At 43.2% G+C, this 20,572-nt stretch overlaps 1 protein-coding gene across 4 annotated transcripts in view; it reads left to right on the forward strand.

Moving 5' to 3' along the window:
• FNIP1 (folliculin interacting protein 1) overlaps window positions 1-20,572 on the forward strand; it is a 103,593-nt gene that overhangs the window by 47,181 nt on the left and 35,840 nt on the right. For all 4 annotated transcript variants that reach the window (XM_063120727.1, XM_063120726.1, XM_063120728.1 and 1 more), the window contains exons 2-4: window positions 2,607-2,733; window positions 14,402-14,545; window positions 20,160-20,260. In XM_063120727.1, the coding sequence (XP_062976797.1) occupies window positions 2,607-2,733; window positions 14,402-14,545; window positions 20,160-20,260 (372 nt within the window). The remainder of the gene's footprint in view (window positions 1-2,606; window positions 2,734-14,401; window positions 14,546-20,159; window positions 20,261-20,572) is intronic.

Here is a 20,572-nt window from a genome sequence, read left to right on the forward strand (position 1 = left end):
TACATCTATATGATGTAGCCACCATCGCAAAGCCATCCAGGGGCAAACCCCCAAAGCTCCGCTTTAAAAAAGTCGGGCACTTACCTTGATTTTTTTTGCTTGCAGCAAAGTGACGACGGCATCTGCCGTCTGTCGCCTTGCTTTGGAACTGCTGCGAGGTGTGCCACAGCCAATGGCGACCCCTGATTGGTCACCATCAGCTGGACAGGGAAGGGGGTGGACCAGCGAGTAGAACGGTCACTGGACCACCTCCGCACCTTTGCAGACCATCGTTTAAAATAAATAAATAAATAATAAATAAAAGGGGTGGATGTGCAGAGCTGGAGCACCTTGTTCCTCCCCCATTGTTTGTTACGTTTATCTGTAAATGTGAAGCTTTGCATTTACAGATTTTTAAAAAATGAACCAAAAAAGGCTGCCCCCTAGCACCCATGCAATATCCCTTTCCTCTCCCCCCTTGTTTTTTCCATTTATCTGTAAATGCGAAGCTTCACATTTACAGATTAAAAAAACAACTGAAAAAGGCAGCCCCCCCCCCCCGAGTGCCCGTGCAATGTCACGCGGTGTGCACAGGAATGGGCGGTGGCAGCGGCTCCTTCACACAAAACCTGCACTTGCGCTCCTTCCCGTGCAGATAACAGGAAAGAGCGCCAATGCAGGAGTTCAAGGCCTCGGGGCGCAAACGCGACACCATCAAGACACGGCCTAAGTTAGGGAGGAGTCAAGACATGGCCTAAGTTAGGGAGGAGTCAAGACACGGCCTAAGTTAGGGAGGAGAATTCTACAGTAGTCTTTTCCCTGACTTGCCAGCTTTCTATGTATTAGTTTTCTAACCCCTGGGGAAGAGAGGTAAGGAGTACAAAAGGCATGATTGATAGTGAAGTTAAATCCCAAGACTTTGCCTATGTCAGTAGTTATGCATGATTTGCTCCAGAAAATAATGCAAGGAGTCGGAAAAGTCCTACTTACACGTTACAAATTTGAGAATAGTGAACATGCAAGGACAGGAAGTACACTAACCCCTCTGTCACTTTTGTCGCCATCTACACATGGAGGGCTGTCTTGTGAAGAGGAGAGTCTTCTCTATCTGTGGGGACTTGCCACATGATCTGAATGCTGGAAAATCAGCATTCTGAATCGGGTGGAGAGGCCCCACGGAGAGAGGCAGCTCTCCTCTGCACGAAACAGCCCTCCATGTGTGGAGAGCTCTGAAAACAGCAGTGGTGGAGGGGGTGGACCTAGTGCATTCCCTGTTCCTTGCATGTTTATTGTTCTCAGCTTTGGAATCTCTGAATAAGGCTAGAGTCTTTTGTACCTTGGGATCTATCATTCTGGCTTGAGCTATGAGATTGGGAGTGAACCAAGGGCTGATACAGTTCTACCTTCTTCCTCCTTCTCTTATCACAAATTTCCCTTGTTAGCTTTAACCATGGTTCAGCATTGCATCTCCACTGACGTTAACCATGGTTAAGAGAGTAGCCGTCAGATCTGATCAAAAGGTCCTCTCCCTCATTAGCACACTGCAATTTATTGCATGGTTAATAGATGCAATTGTGTGATTCTTCTTCTTCTTCTTCTTCTTCTTCTTCTTCTTCTTCTTCTTCTTCTTCATCATCATCATCATCATCATCATCATCATCATCTTAGAGCATAGACCATATTCCTATGAGAAGGATATGCTTTGCTTTTCAATAGGGCTTATAGGAGAATTTCTCAGTGGACTATGCTGCTAGAGATGAAGTGTTAAATTAGGGTGACCATATTTTGGAAGCCAAAAAGGAGGACAAGATGGCCACCCAAGGGGGCATGCCCACAACATGCCCAGCCCCCAAGGAGGCGTGCCCACCCAAACATGGCCTTGGTCACAGGTCTGATTTCACAGCACACAATTAAGACAAACCTGTTCTACATAACATCTTAATGTTAAAATCACTGAAATAAAGAACAAGTGAGGGACTGCAGCCTCTTTACATCTGTTCACCTGACTCTAGCAAGTGCAAGCCTCTCCTGTCAAGGATAACTATGCACTCACAGAACCTGTCCTCATGGATCATGCAGCCAGCAGGTTTTCTCCAGAAAGATGCTTTCAGAGAGTATGAGATCCAGACACAGTAATACATCTCGGGTTTCTTTGAAACAGGAGTTGTTAACCAGGATGATCCCATGGTCATGATACATTCTTTTTAGGAAATTAACCATTCTTTGTGGTCTTAACTATAACAAAATCAAAGATAAGCCACAGCCTTCTCGAGCTCATCACCCCACTGAAATGTTGCATTGTTCTGATCTGATGTCTCTCTTCCCACTCATAACAGCGACCTCACTGCATATGCTTTTAATGCAAACATTCTAACCACACTCTGCATTATGTATTGGCAAGGGTAAGAATTACCTTTGATGAGAAATTGTTTTAACAGTGATTAATGTTTCCAGTGGAGTTACACCCATTTATACCGCTGTGCAATTTGGGCGAGGAGAAGTTCTATTTGGGTGTGTCTTTTACGCAAATTAAAATGTTATTATATTGTCCTTTTCTGATGTTGATTTTAAAAGATGCATCAGTTGTTAAAAAAACTATTATTTATTTCTTTTTTCACTGATTAAAGCTGGCCTTTGCCGGAGTTTGATCCAAGTCAGATCCGACTAATTGTATACCAGGACTGCGAAAGAAGAGGGCGAAATGTTTTGTTTGACTCCAGCGCCAAGAGAAAAACTGAAGAGGCATCAGTCTCGGTAAGCGATATTAATTTAAACTTGATTATATTATTTATGTGTTCTTTCAAATGAAACAAGCTTGATTCATGGAAGACTCAACAATAAATTCTTTGCATTGGTAGTCGCACTTCAAAGAGAGATGTTCATTTTGCTAAATTTAAAAAGAGATTGCATTGCAAAGCATCAGAGCTTCAATGATTCTTCTTAATGGCTAAACTATAATAGTTTAACCAAGCCATTTGCAACTTCATAATTCTTTCCCTGGATTTATTCTTTCCTGTTGTTTTACTAATCCTCTATGTGGCAAAAAGTCCATCTCCGTTTATTCCAGGCATGCAGAGCTTCAGGCCCCTGGGTTTCCCAGATGGCCACACCCCTAATATTGGTAATTATTGCTAATGACATTATTTCTTCAGACACAAGGCCCAAGAAGTGACCACTAACTCGATTTCTAAAACGCAAGCGTTTATCTCTTTAAAGAAAGTGAAAATATTCCACTCACATCTCTCAGCAAAGTGGCAAACGGTTGCCGTTCTTCACTTGACGGCATATATGAAGTGCTAGCTGCATCCCACGGCACTTTTGCCCTTTGCAGTAAAACATTGTGTGGGACAAATGTTTTCTTGCTGTGAAAAGAGCATCTGTTAGCTGCATTTGAGAATTGAATGCCTTCTGCTTGTTGACCCCCACATATCCTACTGTGATTGATAGATCCTTGCTTTCCCTCCCTTCAAATATAGTGTTTGCTGTATTGGCTTAGGAATATGCAAGGTTTGGTGTTGAACAAAGATGTTCATCAGGATAATCGGAGAATCAGTTAATTCCCATAGTGTGTATGTAATTCTTTTCCCCCTGACAGTGCTATGTCCTCTTCCCCACTCCTGCTGGAGTAATATTTCTTGCTTAGTGGGACTCATCGGTTCATGAGAAGGCACACCCTAGCCAAGATGAAAAAAAGAAAAAAAGGAAGGCTTGCAATGTATCTCCTGTCAACACTTCCTGATTACAAACAGTTCTCTAAAAGGAACACTTCCATGCCAGTGAAAGCATGCAGTGTACTTGTTAAATGTTTGACATGTTCTGCAGGAAGTCCCTTGTGGGTAGCATCAAGACGTCTTTTACGATCACAAATGTTTGCGTAGAGAAATGACTGGGATCAAGAACAGCTTCCGATTTCTTCTAGAGTGGCCACTCCTGCTCCAACCTCCTAGGGCCAGCGCAGGGCCAGTGCTGTTCGTTGCTTAGCCATGGCTTAACAATATCTCTTGCGTTCAGTAGCTGCTGACCACCTAGATCAGCGATGAGCAGAAGGTTGGCTCCTGATGGCTGCTGGAATTTATTTATTTATTTAGTTTATATATACAGCCCCATAGCCAAAGCTCTCTGGGCGGTTTACAAAAGTTAAAAACAGTGAACATTAAAAAGTATACAAAATTTTAAACCATCAAAAATATAAAAACAACAGTATCCATTTAAACAACAGTTCTGGGGTCCATTAAAAACAAAAAAACCCCCAAACTTAGCATATGTTGTTAAATGCTGTTAAATATCTGGGAGAAGAGAAAGGTCTTGACCTGGCGCCGAAAAGATACAAAGCTGGACAAAAGATACAATGCTGAACAAATCCTTGCCCAGCATTGCAAAGCATGCTGGACAAGGTGGACCTTGGTCAGATCCAGCTAGCAGGCCATTTGTGGTCTTAAGCATGGGTGTTGTTATTTATTGGTTTAGTGCCATTAGTGTGTATTGGGTTTTAAAATCTGGGGAAAGCAGCAGACGAAGCGGTGGAGTGGAGGCAGAGGCAAACAAGGATGGAATATGTGCTTGTATCAGTTATAAATGCCTAGGCTTCGTTACAGGCTTCGTTACAGCAGACCATGGGAACTAGAGGTTGAGTCAAAAGCTTCAGAGAAAAGATAAGTTTTCAGGAGGGTTTTGAAGGGAAGTGGTTTGACTCAGGAGTTCTGGCACGCAGTTCCAAGCCTACTCAGAATCACTAGATCCAGACCACTTACTTAATTATCAGGATATCTAGACTATGCACTTAAAAATAAATAAATAATAAGACTCAGCTTTGTACCACAAGGATTCTAGATTTGGGGTGTTTTTCTTTTAAAAGTGAAGTCAGCCCATCCTAGATCTAGACCATGAATTATGCATATCAGAAATGTTCGTAGGCAACCTGTCAATCATTAATAAACTCTTTAACTATTTATACAGTGTCACTGTAAAATAAGCCTTATAAAAATTGAACTCCTGCCTTACGTTCTCAGTAAAACTGGTTTAAATTAACATTTGTTTCTCCTTTTGCTATTGATTTTTGTCGGTTATAATTCAGCAATTACCCAAAGCAGCCTCAGAACCCATCTACCTAATGCCTCCAGGCAAAAGGAAAATCATGAGATCAGGAATGCTACTGGCTAAAGGAGCCAGATATAAGGGGGAAAGCATCTAAGTAACCATTTAGTTATTTGGAAAAGTCCTATCCTGCCTTTCTGTTTAAATATTCTCAAGGCAACATAGAAATATACCTGTCAAAGAATCTAAAAACATTGTGCACAATGCAATCGGGTGCTTACGCCTCTGCCGATTCTCTTGCTCCCTGCTGATCCTGTTGTGCAAGCGGTGGGTACTGCCGATTCAGTTGCTCAACCAGAGCCCACCGCTTGCGCAAAAGCAATTTAGTGCTTCCCAGAGGAAGCCCTGAAACGTCCGGAAATGCTCATTTCTCAATTGGGTTTGGTTGGTGGAGCTCCCTTATGTGAGCTCTGCTTACCTGCCCCATTCCTGAACCAAGCATTTTCACTCATTTCCAGTTGCCTGGAAGCGTTAAATCATCTTTCCGCAAGCAGTGGGTCCGACTTGCAGACAGGAATTGGCGGAGATGTAAGTGCCCCATTGGATTCCGCCCAAAAATAAACTATCGAACACATAAGCAGCAACCAAATAAAAGTACCTTAAGAACCATTAAAAGGATGGGCTTCAGTTGGGGTCTAAAAGATAATAGTGATGTCACCAGTGAATATGCCAGGAGATAAAGTTCTACAATTGGGACAAAATCACTAGAAGGGCCTTCTTTTCAGTAGCCACCTGCCTGTACTCTGAAGGTGAGGGCACACAGAGATGGGCAAGTACATATGGTGGAAGGTGGTCCTTTAGATACCCAAGCCTGTATAGAGTCTTAAAGATCCAAACCAGCCATTTGAATTGAGCCAGGAAACATACCCAAAGCCAGTGAAGGTGGCTTTAAATACTGGAGTCATGTGATTGTGGTAGTTAGAACCAGATAACAATTTAGCCACCATGTTCTCACCAACTGATGTTCCTAATTCAGGTGCTTTTTCAAAGGCATCCCTGTGTACAATGTGTTACAATCTAAGTGGAACGTAACCAGTGCCTCGATAACCATGGAAGGCCTTTGTGCACCTCTCCATATTTATTTTATTTTCATTTGGACATCTATATCCTACCTTTCTATGATAAAAGCAGGCTCCAGGTAGCTTAGAAATAAAAAAATGCAAATAAAATAAAATAGAAACCTACCTAATGATAAAAAAAACAGCAGTAGAAGCAGCTCCATAAATCATCATAATAAAATACCTATGAACAGCTACAGTCTGGCTCAGTTCAGACAACACATTAGTAAATGCACTCAAAGGTTGAGTGCATTTACTCCACTCAAAGGAAACTCCACTCAAAGGTTGAGTTCCTAGGGGGTACTCCCTACACAACGTGTTCTAACTCCACCGTTGTGTGACTGTGGGCTACCATGGAGTTGAATAAAATCCATCATGACATTTGATTGACAGTTCCTCTGCCTTCTCTTCTCCCCCGCTCCTCCCGATGGTAATCCCATCAGCCATTGTTGCAAAAAGCCAATCCTGACAGCTCTCCTAGAGTGGCACTCGCTCCTTTCACCGCTCTTGCCAGGGAACTCTGTAGCCAGTGGGAAAAGAAAACTCCACGGAGCCCTCCACACAACATGCAACACAACAGTTGTGCAGGAACTCTCCCCTGCACAGTGTTGATATTCTGCATGGAGTGTTTTCCCAAAAAGGACTCCACCGTTGCGTGGAGTTTTCCCAACAGACAACACATTTCTCAACGGTGGTGTAAAAACTCCACCGTGGAGTTATAAAACCAGCGTTGAGAAACGTGTTGTCCAAACTGAGCCACTGTGTCAAAGGCTCAACTAAAAAAAAAAGTGCTTCCTGAAAAGCATGGAGTAGTGATGACAAGTGTCTCTTGGGACCCGATTCCATCACCCTCTAGCTCTACTTTCAGTCAGGGAACATGAAGCAGTGTGTGTGTGTGCGCGCGTGTGCCTATGTCATGGCAAGGAGAGAAAAGCAAGGCTGCGTTAACCTCAACGGAGTTTCCCCCATGCATAGCCTCTGTGCCTGCAGTAGACTGGCTTGAACTGATATGGCTCCAACCCATTTACTTTCTTAATGACTCTGAAGTTATCTTTGAACTGTTGCTTCAGCTGTAGTTATAGTAACTGTATGGTGGTGAACAAGTTATTTTCTCGTTTACATAATTTCCCCTGTACGCAAAAGTGGAACATTGGTGGGAATAGGTAAGTCACTCTAAAGTGACTGGGTTCAGTGCAGTGGGTGTGTGGTACCCTACACTATGCATGTGCCTGCCACACTAATCTTGTGTAGTGCTATAAATTTGTATCTCCAAGTAACTAGAAGCATTGCTTTCTCATCCCAGAGGATCAAGAGCAGATAAATGGTATGGCTGATTTCTAAACAGTTGCTACTTCTTTGTAACTTACGCCATTGAAAGGGGACACAATACATTAAAACTACTTATGGATTTTCATAGCTTTAGATAATAATAATAATAAATTTATTTCTTGTCCGCCTCTCCATTTTGGTCGAGGCGTGGAACAACAATAAATGATAAAATACATAATACTCAATTAAAACATAATATACATTGTTAAAAACATCCTAAAAACATTTTTAAAACATCTTAAAATTCCACTGGATAGGCCTGCCAGAAGAGATCAGTCTTTATAGCTTTCTTGAATGCTAGTAGGCTGTTAAGTTGACGAGTCTCCTCCAGTGTTGAACCTTTTTTCAGCCTGTGGGCCAAATTCTATGTCAGAAAGGCTCTTGGGAGAACCACATTCTAGTGATAGGTGGGTCAGAGGCAAAAGGGGTGGGCCGTGATACCAAAAATACCAGCCTCTTTTAGTTTAAAGCTCTTTATGCCAGTGACTACGGCTTAGGAGGGACACGTCGACCTTTGAAGATGGGGAATAAACTGCACAAAAGCTGGGAAACCACCAAATGTTCAGTGATTGGAGGAAAAGGGGCAGGGCGAGTGGCTATCTGGTGATCCCTGGAAGGCCGGATTTGCTTTAGAATGATGCTAGAAGTTTCTTGTTCCTGGGCATTATATCATGATGGACTGGCCCAAGGCCATATTGGGAGCCACGTTTCTTTTGAAATCGAAGAATGTATTAGTCTGTGAACAACCCTGGTTAGAGGGCTTGATATGAAAGACACTGTCATGGTCTAGAGAAGTTGAAGATTTCGAAAGAGAATATTAAAATAGAAGGAAGGTGGGTAAGAAGCAAAGAAATTAGATGTAGCAAGCCTGCAGTAGAAAGGTATGTGCCAAAGGGCTGACACTGGTTATTGAATAGCAGTAGTGGATTCAATTTATAACATTATGCATGGGAAGGAAGAAAAGGGAGGGCCTCAAAAGAGAGGAGTGGCTGTAGCTCAGCAGTAGAGCACCTACTTTGCATGTAGAAGGTCCCAGGTTTGATCCCTGGCTTTTCCAATAGGGCATGAAAAGCTCTTGCTTGAAATCCTGGAGAGCCACTGTGGGTCAGTGTTGGAATGTAGGAAGCTGCCTTATACAGTCAGAACATTGGTCCATTCAGCCTTGTATTGCCGACACTGACTGGCCGATGTACAAATGGCTTGACTCAGTAGCGGGCAGGTTATTGTGTTCTTATGGAGGAGGAAATTCCCAAGATATAGGAGAGAAGGGTTGGACTTCTAGACAGTAGGATGTTTTCCTTTGGATGGGGCAACTTTTAAGAAGGCTTGAGCACAGATATTTAAACCTTATCTGCACCCTGTATATCCAAAAGTGGAGGTGTGGATCACAATTTAAGCAAGTCTGGTTTATTCAGACATTCTCTTGTCACGGTTGGGAGCACTTTACATTGAATGCTGAATTACTGATGGGGATTAGTAATGGGATCTGCTGAGCGAGTCCATTACCTTTAGGTCACCTGCATGAAACTGAGTCTGGTGCCTCTAAAGGTTGAGTTTCTGGAGAATAAGGGGCAGACGCTACAGCCAGTCTCTTTGGGATGCTGAATCGACACAAGGACGGGGTCATGTTCACAGGCTCTGCCTCCGAGTGGAAGCAGAGGTAGGACAACATCTCCATGTTGAGCTAGGAAGGGAATCATCTTCCGAACTCTGTGGCCGTGGAAACACTGCTAACGTTTCCCTTGTGCTGCTGGCTCGGATGGGCACAGCAGATGGTGCTAGCAGGACGTTGCCTGCGGTGTTGATTTTCTGCACATAACATGCTCTTCTCAGAGACAAGGATCCCAAGCTTCTTCTCTATGCAGTACTTATTCAGTAACCTCTTTGTAATTTTGGAAACAGGCCTGAGCTATGCCAGGCGCACGCACACGGCGGCCAGTTCCCTTTGTTGCATAATATCTGGCAAGTTGTTGCATCTTGTATTTCATTGACATTCAGATCTGAGCACCTCACAGAGGAGAAGGGGACACCTCAGATACTTGATCTAGGTATCCAGCAGGTTACTCCTGAGCATCTGCTTGCTTCTAAAATTGCATCGCCTAAAATTTGTCTGGCTTCTGCATTTTGCACATGATTTGCTCGCTGGCAAGTTATTGACAGATGGTATCCCAAAGATTGTGACCATTTGTCCTCTCCTTACCCATGGGATCCTTAGGTTCATTGCATTCCACTGTAAAGGCCAAAGGTATAATCTTTCCTAGTGTTTCAATCAGGAAACGACAACTTCAAGACATTGCGTTCAGTGGCAGCTTTGCAGAAAGCTACTGTGCAGGGCGGCTTTAAAGTGGCTCATGTATAGCACAGCCTAGTTAGGTCAAGCTTGGGAAACTGGTTACTTGGGAAATACATTTTACCATTATAGCAAATCTTTTATACTGGCATATGCCTACTTGCTACAGAATGTGATTAAGCAAACTTTCAACATCAGCTGCAAGCTGCAGTGTGACTTGCCTGTAAGAGATGCTGTAACCCTGCAGACTCAGTGTGGTTTTATCACATGATGCTGTGCCTAGCCCAAGACGCTGTTGTTTGTCAGAGATAAACTGCAATTCCAGTTCACGGGTTGCTAGTGAAGTCATATGATAGCCATTCACATGTTTTCAGCCATTGTATGGGACAAAAACATATTAAAAATATCCAGCCAGTAGCAATTCTAACAGTGCACGAGTTCAGCATTGTCTCTTTAACGATCAGACACTCATAATGGGAGGTTGTTCTAATGAGAAGAAGTGAATTCTTGAGTTGCAGCCATAAAAGAGAGAGAAGGGGTCTCTGTGTGGTTTTGCATAGATTTGGTTTGCTGCTTTTTGATGTTCACAGGTGGAAGCATTCATATAGACCCACCAATAGTCCTCCCCAAAGGCAGAGCTGCAATGAAAACCTTTCTGGGGATGGAAAAGCCACACATAAACAGCTGTATGTGTAGGGTGACCATATGGAAAGGAGGACAGGGCTCCTGTACCTTTAACAGTTGTATAGAAAAGGGAATTTCAGCAGGTGTTATTTGTATGCATGCAGCCCCTGGTGAAATTCCCTCTTCATCCCAACAGTTAAAGCTGCAGGAGCCCTACTAGAGTGAAAGGATATAAAAGAGGGCAGGGCTCCTGCAGCTTTCTCTCTGGTGAGGAAGAAGGAATTTCACCAGGGGTTGAATGCATACAAATGACACCTGCTGAAATTCCCTTTTCAACACAACTGTTAAAGATACAGGACCCCTGTCCTCCTTTCCATATGGTCACCCTATGTATGTGGGTTGTTCTCTCTCCTCCCCACTCCATCCTATAAACATGAATATACCCGGTCACTACGTTCAACATCTAAGGTCCTCCTCCGGGTGCCTACTCCGAGAGAGGCTTGGAGTGTGGCAACAAAGGATAGGGCCTTTTCAGTGGTGGCCCCCAGACTGTGGAATGATCTCCCTGATGAGGCTCGCCTGGCACCAACGCTGCTATCTTTCCGGCGCCAGGTTAAGACTTTCCTCTTTGCCCAGGCATATGGCGGCACATCCTAATTACCCACATGTTTAGTTTTTAATTGGTTTTTAATGCTTTATGTGTGTATATTCTGTGTTTTAGAGTTTTAAATTTTGTATACTTGTTTTTACCTCAATTTTAGAATTTCTGTAAGCAGCCCAGAGAGCCCTGGCTATGGGAGCGGTATATAAGTGTAATAAATAAAAGCGCTGTCATTAGGAGAATGACTGGTAAAGCTGTGTTGAAAAGCTGCACCTGGAATCCTTTGAAAGCTGTCTGATTTCCTGTGAATCCTTCTTGCACATGGACCTTTAGAAAATCAAACTCCAGTCCCAAACATGGAAGAAACATCAGGCCTTGCCAGAGTGGGAAGTCAATAATTCCACCCCCCTATTCTGCATATTTTATTCCTACTTTTTTCCTACCCATTGGAAGAAAAGAAGGATTGGCCTCCTTTTAACCCCCCACCACCACGCTTTCTCACCCGATCCAACTAAGGAGACCACAATACTTGAGGGAGCAGCTCCCCCTATATACGCCTACCCGAGACTTGAGATCTGTTGGATGAGCCCTCCTCAGCATCCCACCAATGCAAGACTTACGCTATGGTGGGAAGTGGGAGAGGGCGTCCTCTGTTGTGACACCCTGGCTATGGAATGCTCTCCTCCTGGAGGCCCGACTGGCACTGATGCTGGCTTCATTTCAGCGCCAAGTTAAAACATGGCTCTTTATCAAAGCCTTTGAGGGCTAAATTCTCCATGGTTACACATAGTTTTAATTGTTTTTTTTTTTTACTGTTTTTAAATTCTGTACTGGTTTTAGCTTAATTAATAGTTTAATTTATTATTATTATTATTTATTTGTATAGCACCATCAATGTACATGGTGCTGTACAGAGTAAAACAGTAAATAGCAAGACCCTGCCGCATAGGCTTACATTCTAATAAAATCATAATAAAACAATAAGGAAGGGAAGAGAATGCACCAAACAGGCACAGGGTAGGGTAAAACTAGCAGTATGATTTTACCTGTACAATGCCCTGAGATCCTGTGAAATAGGGCGGGATACAAATGTTTAAATAAATAAATAAATAAAATAAGGAGATCCACACATGGGAAGCAGCCTTCTTGGCTTGAATCATTTTCAAGATCGGGAACTACTGGCCTAAATTGAAGGAAGATACCCTTTGTCTGCCTGTCACTGAAGAGAATACATATTGGGATTGTGGACGGGGCTGTATCTCAGTGGTCGAGACCCTGCTTTGCATGTAGAAGATCCTAGGTTCAATTTCTAAGTAGGGCTGGGAAAACTCTTGATTAAAATCCTAGAGAGCTGTTGCTGCCAGTCAGTTTTGACAGTACTGGGCTAGATAGACTAATGTTCCGACTCAGGCCATAGCTAGATGGGGCGATATCTCGGGGCGATCCCTGGGATCATCCCTGTGCGTCCACATGATCCTTCCCTTTCCCTACGATCTTGCCCAAGCCTTTGATCCCGCTTTTTCTGTGGTCTTGGGCTGATCCCGAGACCACAGAACGTGTGTGCGGGCATCACGGATTGTCCCGGCTCCTTGCAGTTACTCGCAAGGAGCCGGGACCCACGCATGGGGCTCCTTAGGAGCTCTGCGCCCATCGGGGGTGGGGTGGGGTGAGCGGGGGAAATTGTTAAAAATAAAAAAACCTCTTACTTTTGTGCAAGAGCTCTTGTGTGCTCTTCTTCTCTAACAAAAAAACAAAATGGTGGGCCGATGTCCTCTCCCTCCGAGATCATCATGCGCTGTATGTAAACAGAGGGGGAGATCTCACGATAAAAATATTGCGAGATCCTCACCCCTCCGTCACGCTAGACCTGGTAGATCTAGCTGAGGCCTTTGTCCATCTAGTCCAGCACTCTGTTCACACAGTGACCAATCAGCCATCGGCCAAGATGAACAAGTAGGACATGGTGGAACAGCACCCTCACACCCATGTTCCCCAGCAATTGCTGCACACAGGCCTATTGCCTTGAATACTGGAGATAGCACACAACCATCAGGGCTAGTAGCCATTGATAGCCTTCGCCTCCAGGAATTTATCCAACCCCCCTTTTAAATCCATCCAGATTGGTGGCCAACACTACATCTGGGTGACTTTGGGCCAGTCACAGACTCTCAGTTCCATAATTTAACTATGAGCTGTGTGAAGAAGTAGTACCTTTTATTTGTCCTGGATCTCCCACCAATCAGTTTCATGGGATGACCACATTCATCCATACCATGCACTTGGATGGATGTTTGGATATGATTTGCCCCATAGTATTTTCAGTTGTTCAGTTTCACAGTGCCAAGGCTCCTTTAGCAGGGCGGAATGGGGATTGTTTCAGCCATGCATTCTCTGTGCCTCATCCCTCCCCTTTCTGTGCCCCAGCAAGGGAAGCCACGTGCTTCCCTTCAGTCTAACCACAAACTCTAGAGCAGCTTTTGCCAGCCTGGTACTTGATGGATGTGTTGGTCAAGTGCCCTGTTTTCTGGGTTTGATGGGCATTGTAGTCCAACACATCTATAGGACACGAGGTTGGGAAAGGCAGCCCTCTTAGTTGAAGGGTCAGAGTCAGTGTGTTGTAGTGGCTAGAGTGTTGGACTGGGAGTCAGAAGATCTGGGTCCTAGTCCCCACTCGGCCAAGGAAGCTCACTGGGTGATTTTGGGCCAGTCACAGAGTCTCAGCCCAACCTACCTCTCAGGGTAGTTGTTGTGAGGATAAAATAGAGTGGAGGAGGATTGTGTATGCTGTCTTGGGTTCCTTGGAGGAAAGAAGGCAGGATATAAATGTGATAAATAAATAAAATAAATAACTGCACACAATTCTCTGCTGACAACATTTGCTGGCATTGTAAGGGGGTGGCGGCGCAGTTCTTCTTCGTATTTAAAGCAATATTTTTCTGAATGTCTTGGGGTACCTCCTATCTGTAAGGACCCTCTGAAACCCTGTCCTTTCCAGCAGTAGTAGCACTCAGTACATCCACATGCAGGACATACAGAGGAAGTCATAGGCCAGTCTGGTATCTGTGAAGGCACGTAGGATAAATTAACACAGAATTCTTCATTTGGCACAGCTTTTCTCTTACAGTTCATTGATGATGATGACGATGACAATGATGGAATCAGATTTTGAATGTGGTATTTGAGAACTGCAAACTGATCCCAACTTTGCAGCAAACAGATAATATCTACTAAAGTGACTAGGACTCCGCAGGATGCTCAGCTTGGCGCGTGATCTCCTTTCTTTCATTGGTGTCAAAATGCTTGTATCAAAGTAAAGCTCCCTAGTTTCTTTTCCTGCACTCTGCCTTCAATAGATGTGACCTCCCAGAACACTGTTTTGGGGTTTGCTAAACAGACTGAAAACAATTGTGCCCTTTTCTCCACCAGAAACTCTGCAGTGAGGTGCAGGTGAAAGTCTTTGGGAAATGTTGCCAGCTCAAACCCGGAGGAGACAGTTCCTCCTCTTTGGACAGTTCAATAAATTCCTCCTCCTCTTCTTCTGAAACAAAAGAACAGTGTCCAAAATTTCAGGTGAGAGTTCCTCTTCTTAATTGCATCATACTGGCATCGTGACTTCAGTTACATGTTTGAAAACATTGCCTTATTAGGAAGTGCTTGGGGCTCTATGGAGAGGAGTAAGGCCGGAAGCTATTCTTTGGTGATTGTCCAGCAAAACAGATGGCTGATGTTGTCTGGGGTTGGAATAGGAAATCCTCAGAATATTAGCAGCAGGATGAATGTTACTACAGGTGGCTCAGCTGATCTGAAAATCAGTCATGAGGAGTAGTGAGTGGCCAGTGAGCTACTAAGAGGCCCCAGGACATGAGCATATGAAACATATGTAGTGTTAGGGTGACCATATGAAAAGGAGGACAGGGCTCCTGTATCTTTAACAGTTGTATTGAAAAGGAAATTTCAGCAGGTGTCATTTGTATATATGGAGAACCTGGTGAAATTTACTCTTCATCACAACAGTTAAAGCCGCAGGTGCCCTGCCCTCTTTTAAATCTGGTCACTCTAGGATAGCTCCTGCACCTTAACTGTTGTGATGAAGCGGGAATTTCAACAGGTTCTCTATATATACAAATGACAACTGCTGAAATTCCCTTTTCTATGCAACTGTTAAAGATACAGGAGCCCTGTCCTTCTTTTCATGAGGTCACCCTATGTAGGGTGTACACCTGCTCCTTCCTCCTCTCCCCGTCCACCAGCAGGATACGAGAGAAGGGGGTTGCATTGGAAGAAGGAAGAGGCAAAGGGGGAATCGTGTCCTCTGATTTTAGCCAGGGAGCTCCTGAGAATGCAGCACCTGAGCCTGAAGCCCTGGAAATGGTTTACCTGCACTTCAAGATTTGGTGTTGCAAGGAGTTGGTCCACCTCTCACCCTTGTACTGGAAATGTGCAACATAATTTTTTAAAAAATTCAATTTCATTTCAGGTGTTTGTAATCAATGCTTCTGAGAAAGTTTTAGCTTGCTCCTAAGTTTGGGAAATAACGGACAGTATCCAAGTCGAATGCTAATATATATTATGTTGTGCTAGTGTAAGAGATCTCTAGCACAACTGTGATAGGATGCCCTGGGAAGCCCATCATATGCCAGCTAACACTATTGGCATTGCACTATTGCAAAGTCAGTTATATTAGTGCTTGTGTCACCTTGAATATTGCCCATTCAAGATTTCCATCAGAAATTTCCTGTCTATCCATAATATCCTTGAAAGTTAAATCAGAACCCCTCTCAGATCAATTTTTGCCAATGATACAGAAATAGGTTTTTCAGAATTTGAACGGTAAACCTTTTATTGCAAGATTGAATGGTCTCTCCCCGCGCCCCGCCCCCCGGAAATCTATATTTCAAATGTCTATAATGTTTGATTTACATATTTGTGAAGACTTATGCTATAGGACAATACTTTAAGCATTTATTTTTGCCTGGAAAGCAGTTTGAAAATGTTCAAGCACACTGTTTTGCTTACTGACCACTTAAAAGGTTTTTGACACTGGCACCATTGAACTTGAGATACACTTTACATAAGAGGAGAGTTTTTGGCCACCAGTGCAGCCAGAGTCATCTGACTGGATATATTTCTGTCGTCTCACCTTGCACCGATCACAAGTGTTTTCTATTCAGCCTTCCTAAAATAGAGCTGAGCTTTTATACCCTTTGTAGTGAAGTAATTCTCTGTTTTAGGGGTGCGTGATCCTAACATAACATATTCTGGAATAATGCTTTAACGATGAATACATATATGTAAGCTGGGTTAACAAGCTTTACTAACACACAGTAGTTGCTGGATTTAACCAATTCCTGGATTTAATCTCCCTCCCTCTCTCTCTCTCTCTCTCTCTCTCTCAGACACACACACACACACACCACTTGCATATCTCTCTCTCTCTCTCTCTCAGCCTCTCTCTCTCTCTCTCTCTCTCTCTCTCTCTCTCTCACACACACACACACACACACACACACACACACACACACGTAACTCAGTTTCATACGGTGCTATTAAGCCTGAGAGTGAATTTATTTTTATCTCTTTCCTCATCATGGAAGAGTACTTACTGTGGTTTGGACAGGAAGAGACATGGGTTTCTTTGAACTCCTTTCCTCATACACAATGAAAATAGTGTATTGCTGCCCGGAATTGAGGTTGCTACCTCATTTATCTTCCATGTCGGGCAGACTTTACTCACAAACTCTACCACAATTAGCATTGTCTTACGACTGAGCCTATGTCTGTAAGTACCCCCGCATGCAATGTTGAAGAGGCAGAGCACATGTCCTTGACAATATTCTCTTAAGAATGCGGAGGGAAAATTAAATATATCTGAAAGTAATGTCAATGAATGAAAATGTCTGATGCAAAGGATGGGATGCAGTTCCTCCCTTGAATAATTTAAGTGTCTCACAAAGTATTAATTTCAATGCAGTAAGGTACAATTGTGGGTTTTCAGCTGTCAAAAGCTGAAGGAATTTCGTTTGTTATTAAGTGCCTGCCACAAACTTACAAGAAAATCAGGAGAGCCTTGCTGGATCAGACCAAGGTCCATTTAATTCCACAACTTGTTTCCAGTAGTGGCAAGCCCCCAAGAAAGGGATGAAGCGTGCCTGCAAGTGATACTCTGCTCATAGTGTGCCTACTGTCTTTTTCATGCCATCTACACTGGTGGCCATTGCTATATCTTGTGGCAGTGAACTCCATAAAATAGTGGCATGTTATGTGAAGTCCTCTTCTCTGTTCTCAATCTTCAGTGACATTGGATGACACTGAGTTCTGAGGGAGAGGAAGATCCTCTGCATCATGCATAGTTCTATAAACTTCATTCACCTGTACCTTGCCACTTTTCTTTCTTAATTGAAAAGCTGCCAATGCATTTTAATTTGTTGATAAGCCCTAGGATGTTATCTCTTGTCATCTCTGTTCCATCTTCAGACACAAACTCCATTCAGGCATGTCCAATGTGTTCTAGGGCAGCCTTTCTCAACCTGGACGGGCACCATCACAACAGACAGGTGTTTGAGATAATAGTGGACTTTTACAAATAACACTCCAGGAGATCAGTTAAGTCTCATCACATGATACATGGCGTCCTCACACAGGGGGAAATCGCGTTTGCTTACCATCGCTTCTCTGCCCACGCGTTTGCTTACCATCACTTCCTCTTTTTCAAGAGAAATTAAACAACTTGCACGTGGCCCATTCAATGGGCTATTTTCACCCCGCTGCTTCTCCTGCACACAACAAGGGATAGCGGCAACTTCAAACTTTAAAATTAAATTGGACTTACTGGGGTGTTTTTTTGTCACACAAAGAAGACTAGAAGGGGTGGGAGGCACACATCAACGTCGTGAGAAATACCCACAAAAATGCTTGAGTGCCCAATAATGAGTGTGCAATAAAACATTCATCTGATGGAGCTCACAGTGCATTTCCAGAACAGTTTCTGGAAGGAGAATTTTGTACTAGCACTTGTAAGATTATTTTTTCCAGTTTCCTATGTTTTGTTCCAGAAGGGAAAAAGGTCTAGCAAGATTTCTTTGTTGCTTGATACATAATAGACCAGGTTTGTAGGATCAAATTAAATAAGTCACTGTGGCCCAATCCATAACCCAGCCTCCAATCCCATAGGTTGCTGTGTCATGCAAACCTGGCATGGGTGGGTTTTTGGTGTGATTAACAAACCACCCAGAACCCATGGTCTGTTTTAGGGTTGTGGGTGGTTTGTCAATCACAGCAACAACCCAACTTCACCTGGTTCGCATGAGATTACAAGCTACAAGGGGTGGGTGGGGAGTTGAATTACAGAACAGCTGCCCATGGCTGCCCAGAGACTGTGGTGGCTTATTTAAGCCACCATGGTTCAATTTGTGTGAACCTGGTTGTTTCCTGCCAGAAAAGACTTTCCAAGCTCAAGAACTTCCCTTAAGATTTATAAACCGATAGCTCCTGTTGGATTGTATAGCTGTAATCATGAACAAATATTCCTAGAAACTCAGTTATTAGAAACTCAACTATATAGGACATTCATGCAAGAATATGTTTCGGTTGAGGCCTTTGGCAGTATCATATTAATAATTAAATTTGTCTTCATAATATGAAGTACTGAATAGCATAGTTTGATCATAACTGGTTTTAGATACTACTTCTGTGCCTTGCTTTGTTTCATTAAATACCATTTTTTGTAAATCAAAATATGTATCAGTTTATGGTGGAAACAATGCCCTGTGCAGTATAATCCCTCCCAATAACTCTATTTCCCCCTTAGCTGATATGTCACTAGCTGAGAACTTTTCTGTTTTAATGTCAGAAAATGCCAGTTTCTGTTGTAGAAAGTATATGTTGGCTTGGATCCAAATTTAGTCAGAGTAGACCTATTAAAATCAATGGGAGCTAAATTATTCATGAGTAGCTTAAATCTGAATTCAACCCATTATCTATAGTTTTGACACATTTGAATGGTGCCAAATAATTGTAAGTGTTCTTTACCCAAGTGTTAAATATGTGTGAAATTATACGACCTACTACTTTAATGCAGAAACTGCCAATTAATGATGAAAAGCAGATGGAATGCAGTGAATGTAGGCATTCAAACATTTTAATATTATTTTGCATAAATCCTTCACATGTTTTACAATATATCTGGAGAATATTACTTTACAGGGGATTTATTATGTTACTTGGGGATTTGCTTAAGGTTCCAATAGGTTCTTTCTGTTCTTCCATCAAATCAAATAATTTCCTCTGTGGCAGGATGGTTGAGTACCGACCGGGTGGAGGACATGTCTAAGAGTCAAACTTCATGTGCTTCAGTAGCTGTTCATGGTGAGGGGCAAGAGGGTGCACAAGTTGAGATCCCACCTCAGGGGCCTCTGAGGCATGTGGGTCTGCCCAAGCCAAAATGCAAGATCAGCAACAGTGGATGTGTGAAAATCAGATCCAGGAGTATTAGATATTTGTAGAAAGTTTATTATTGGTGTGACGGGCAGCAGCCAGTGACTAGGGCCTCAGCTAGACCTAAGGTTTATCCCGGGATCGTCCCTGCCTGCTCCTGGGATATCCTGTGTGTCATTTACATGAACAGGGACGATCCCAGGATAAACTGTAGGTCTAGCTAAGGCCTAGGTTCACACAACACACTAACCCCAATTCAGTGGTTGAATGTGGATTGTTGAACCGTGGGTTGTTTATTGAACTGTGGGTGGCCTGTTAACCATGCAGTGCGGCTTTTTTTTTCTTCAAACAAGCCATGTTGAGAACCCATGATTTGTTGTTGGGTTGTTGATGGTGGTTAACAAGCCACACTGCATGGCTAACAAGCCACCCTGCGGAAAATGTCCTGGGTTCAGAAAACACTCTAACCCACAGTTGAACAACAACCCACACTCAATAACTGTGTTATGTGTGAAAAGCCCCAGAGGGTGGTAAATTCTGAACCACTATGTAGGACTGAGATTTAAGAGTTCAAAAGGTGTAGTTCCACAAACAGGTAGGCACTTATTGATAGTGTTATATTTCAGAGATTCTTGATTAGATGTGCTCACTAGGCCAAAATGATGTTTTGCCCCATTATACAGTTCCTTAATTAAGAGTGCTCAAAAAGTGATCAATTATGCAGCTTAATTATTAACAGCATATTTTGCAGGGCTCCCGGTGTTCTTCAGATGCCAATATGCTTGGAGAGATGATGTTTGGTTCTGTGGCCATGAGCTACAAGGGCTCAACCTTAAAAATCCATCAAATCCGGTAAGGCTTTTTCTTCAGAGCTTTTTCTCAGGATCTCATTTTGTTAAGATTAAAGAAATGGCCAGTGTTGTCTCTAGCCCTGTGAAGACAGCCAAAGGGTATAGAAATGAGAACATGGAGAAAGGGAAGGGGATCTCTCTTGCTTGCTGGTCTTGCTCCCATTTCCCATGGCTTGTTTGCAGCCAATCGGGTCCTTTGCATATATGCTACGATGGATAGAGATGCAGAAGCATGGCATGTACTCTTCAGTTCTTGCCAGGTTCAGATTGTGAATTCAGCACTAGGACGCTTCGGGAAGTACAGATGTTGGCA

The sequence above is a fragment of the Elgaria multicarinata genome, chromosome 3 (assembly GCF_023053635.1).
Source record: "Elgaria multicarinata webbii isolate HBS135686 ecotype San Diego chromosome 3, rElgMul1.1.pri, whole genome shotgun sequence".
Taxonomy (NCBI): domain Eukaryota; kingdom Metazoa; phylum Chordata; class Lepidosauria; order Squamata; family Anguidae; genus Elgaria; species Elgaria multicarinata.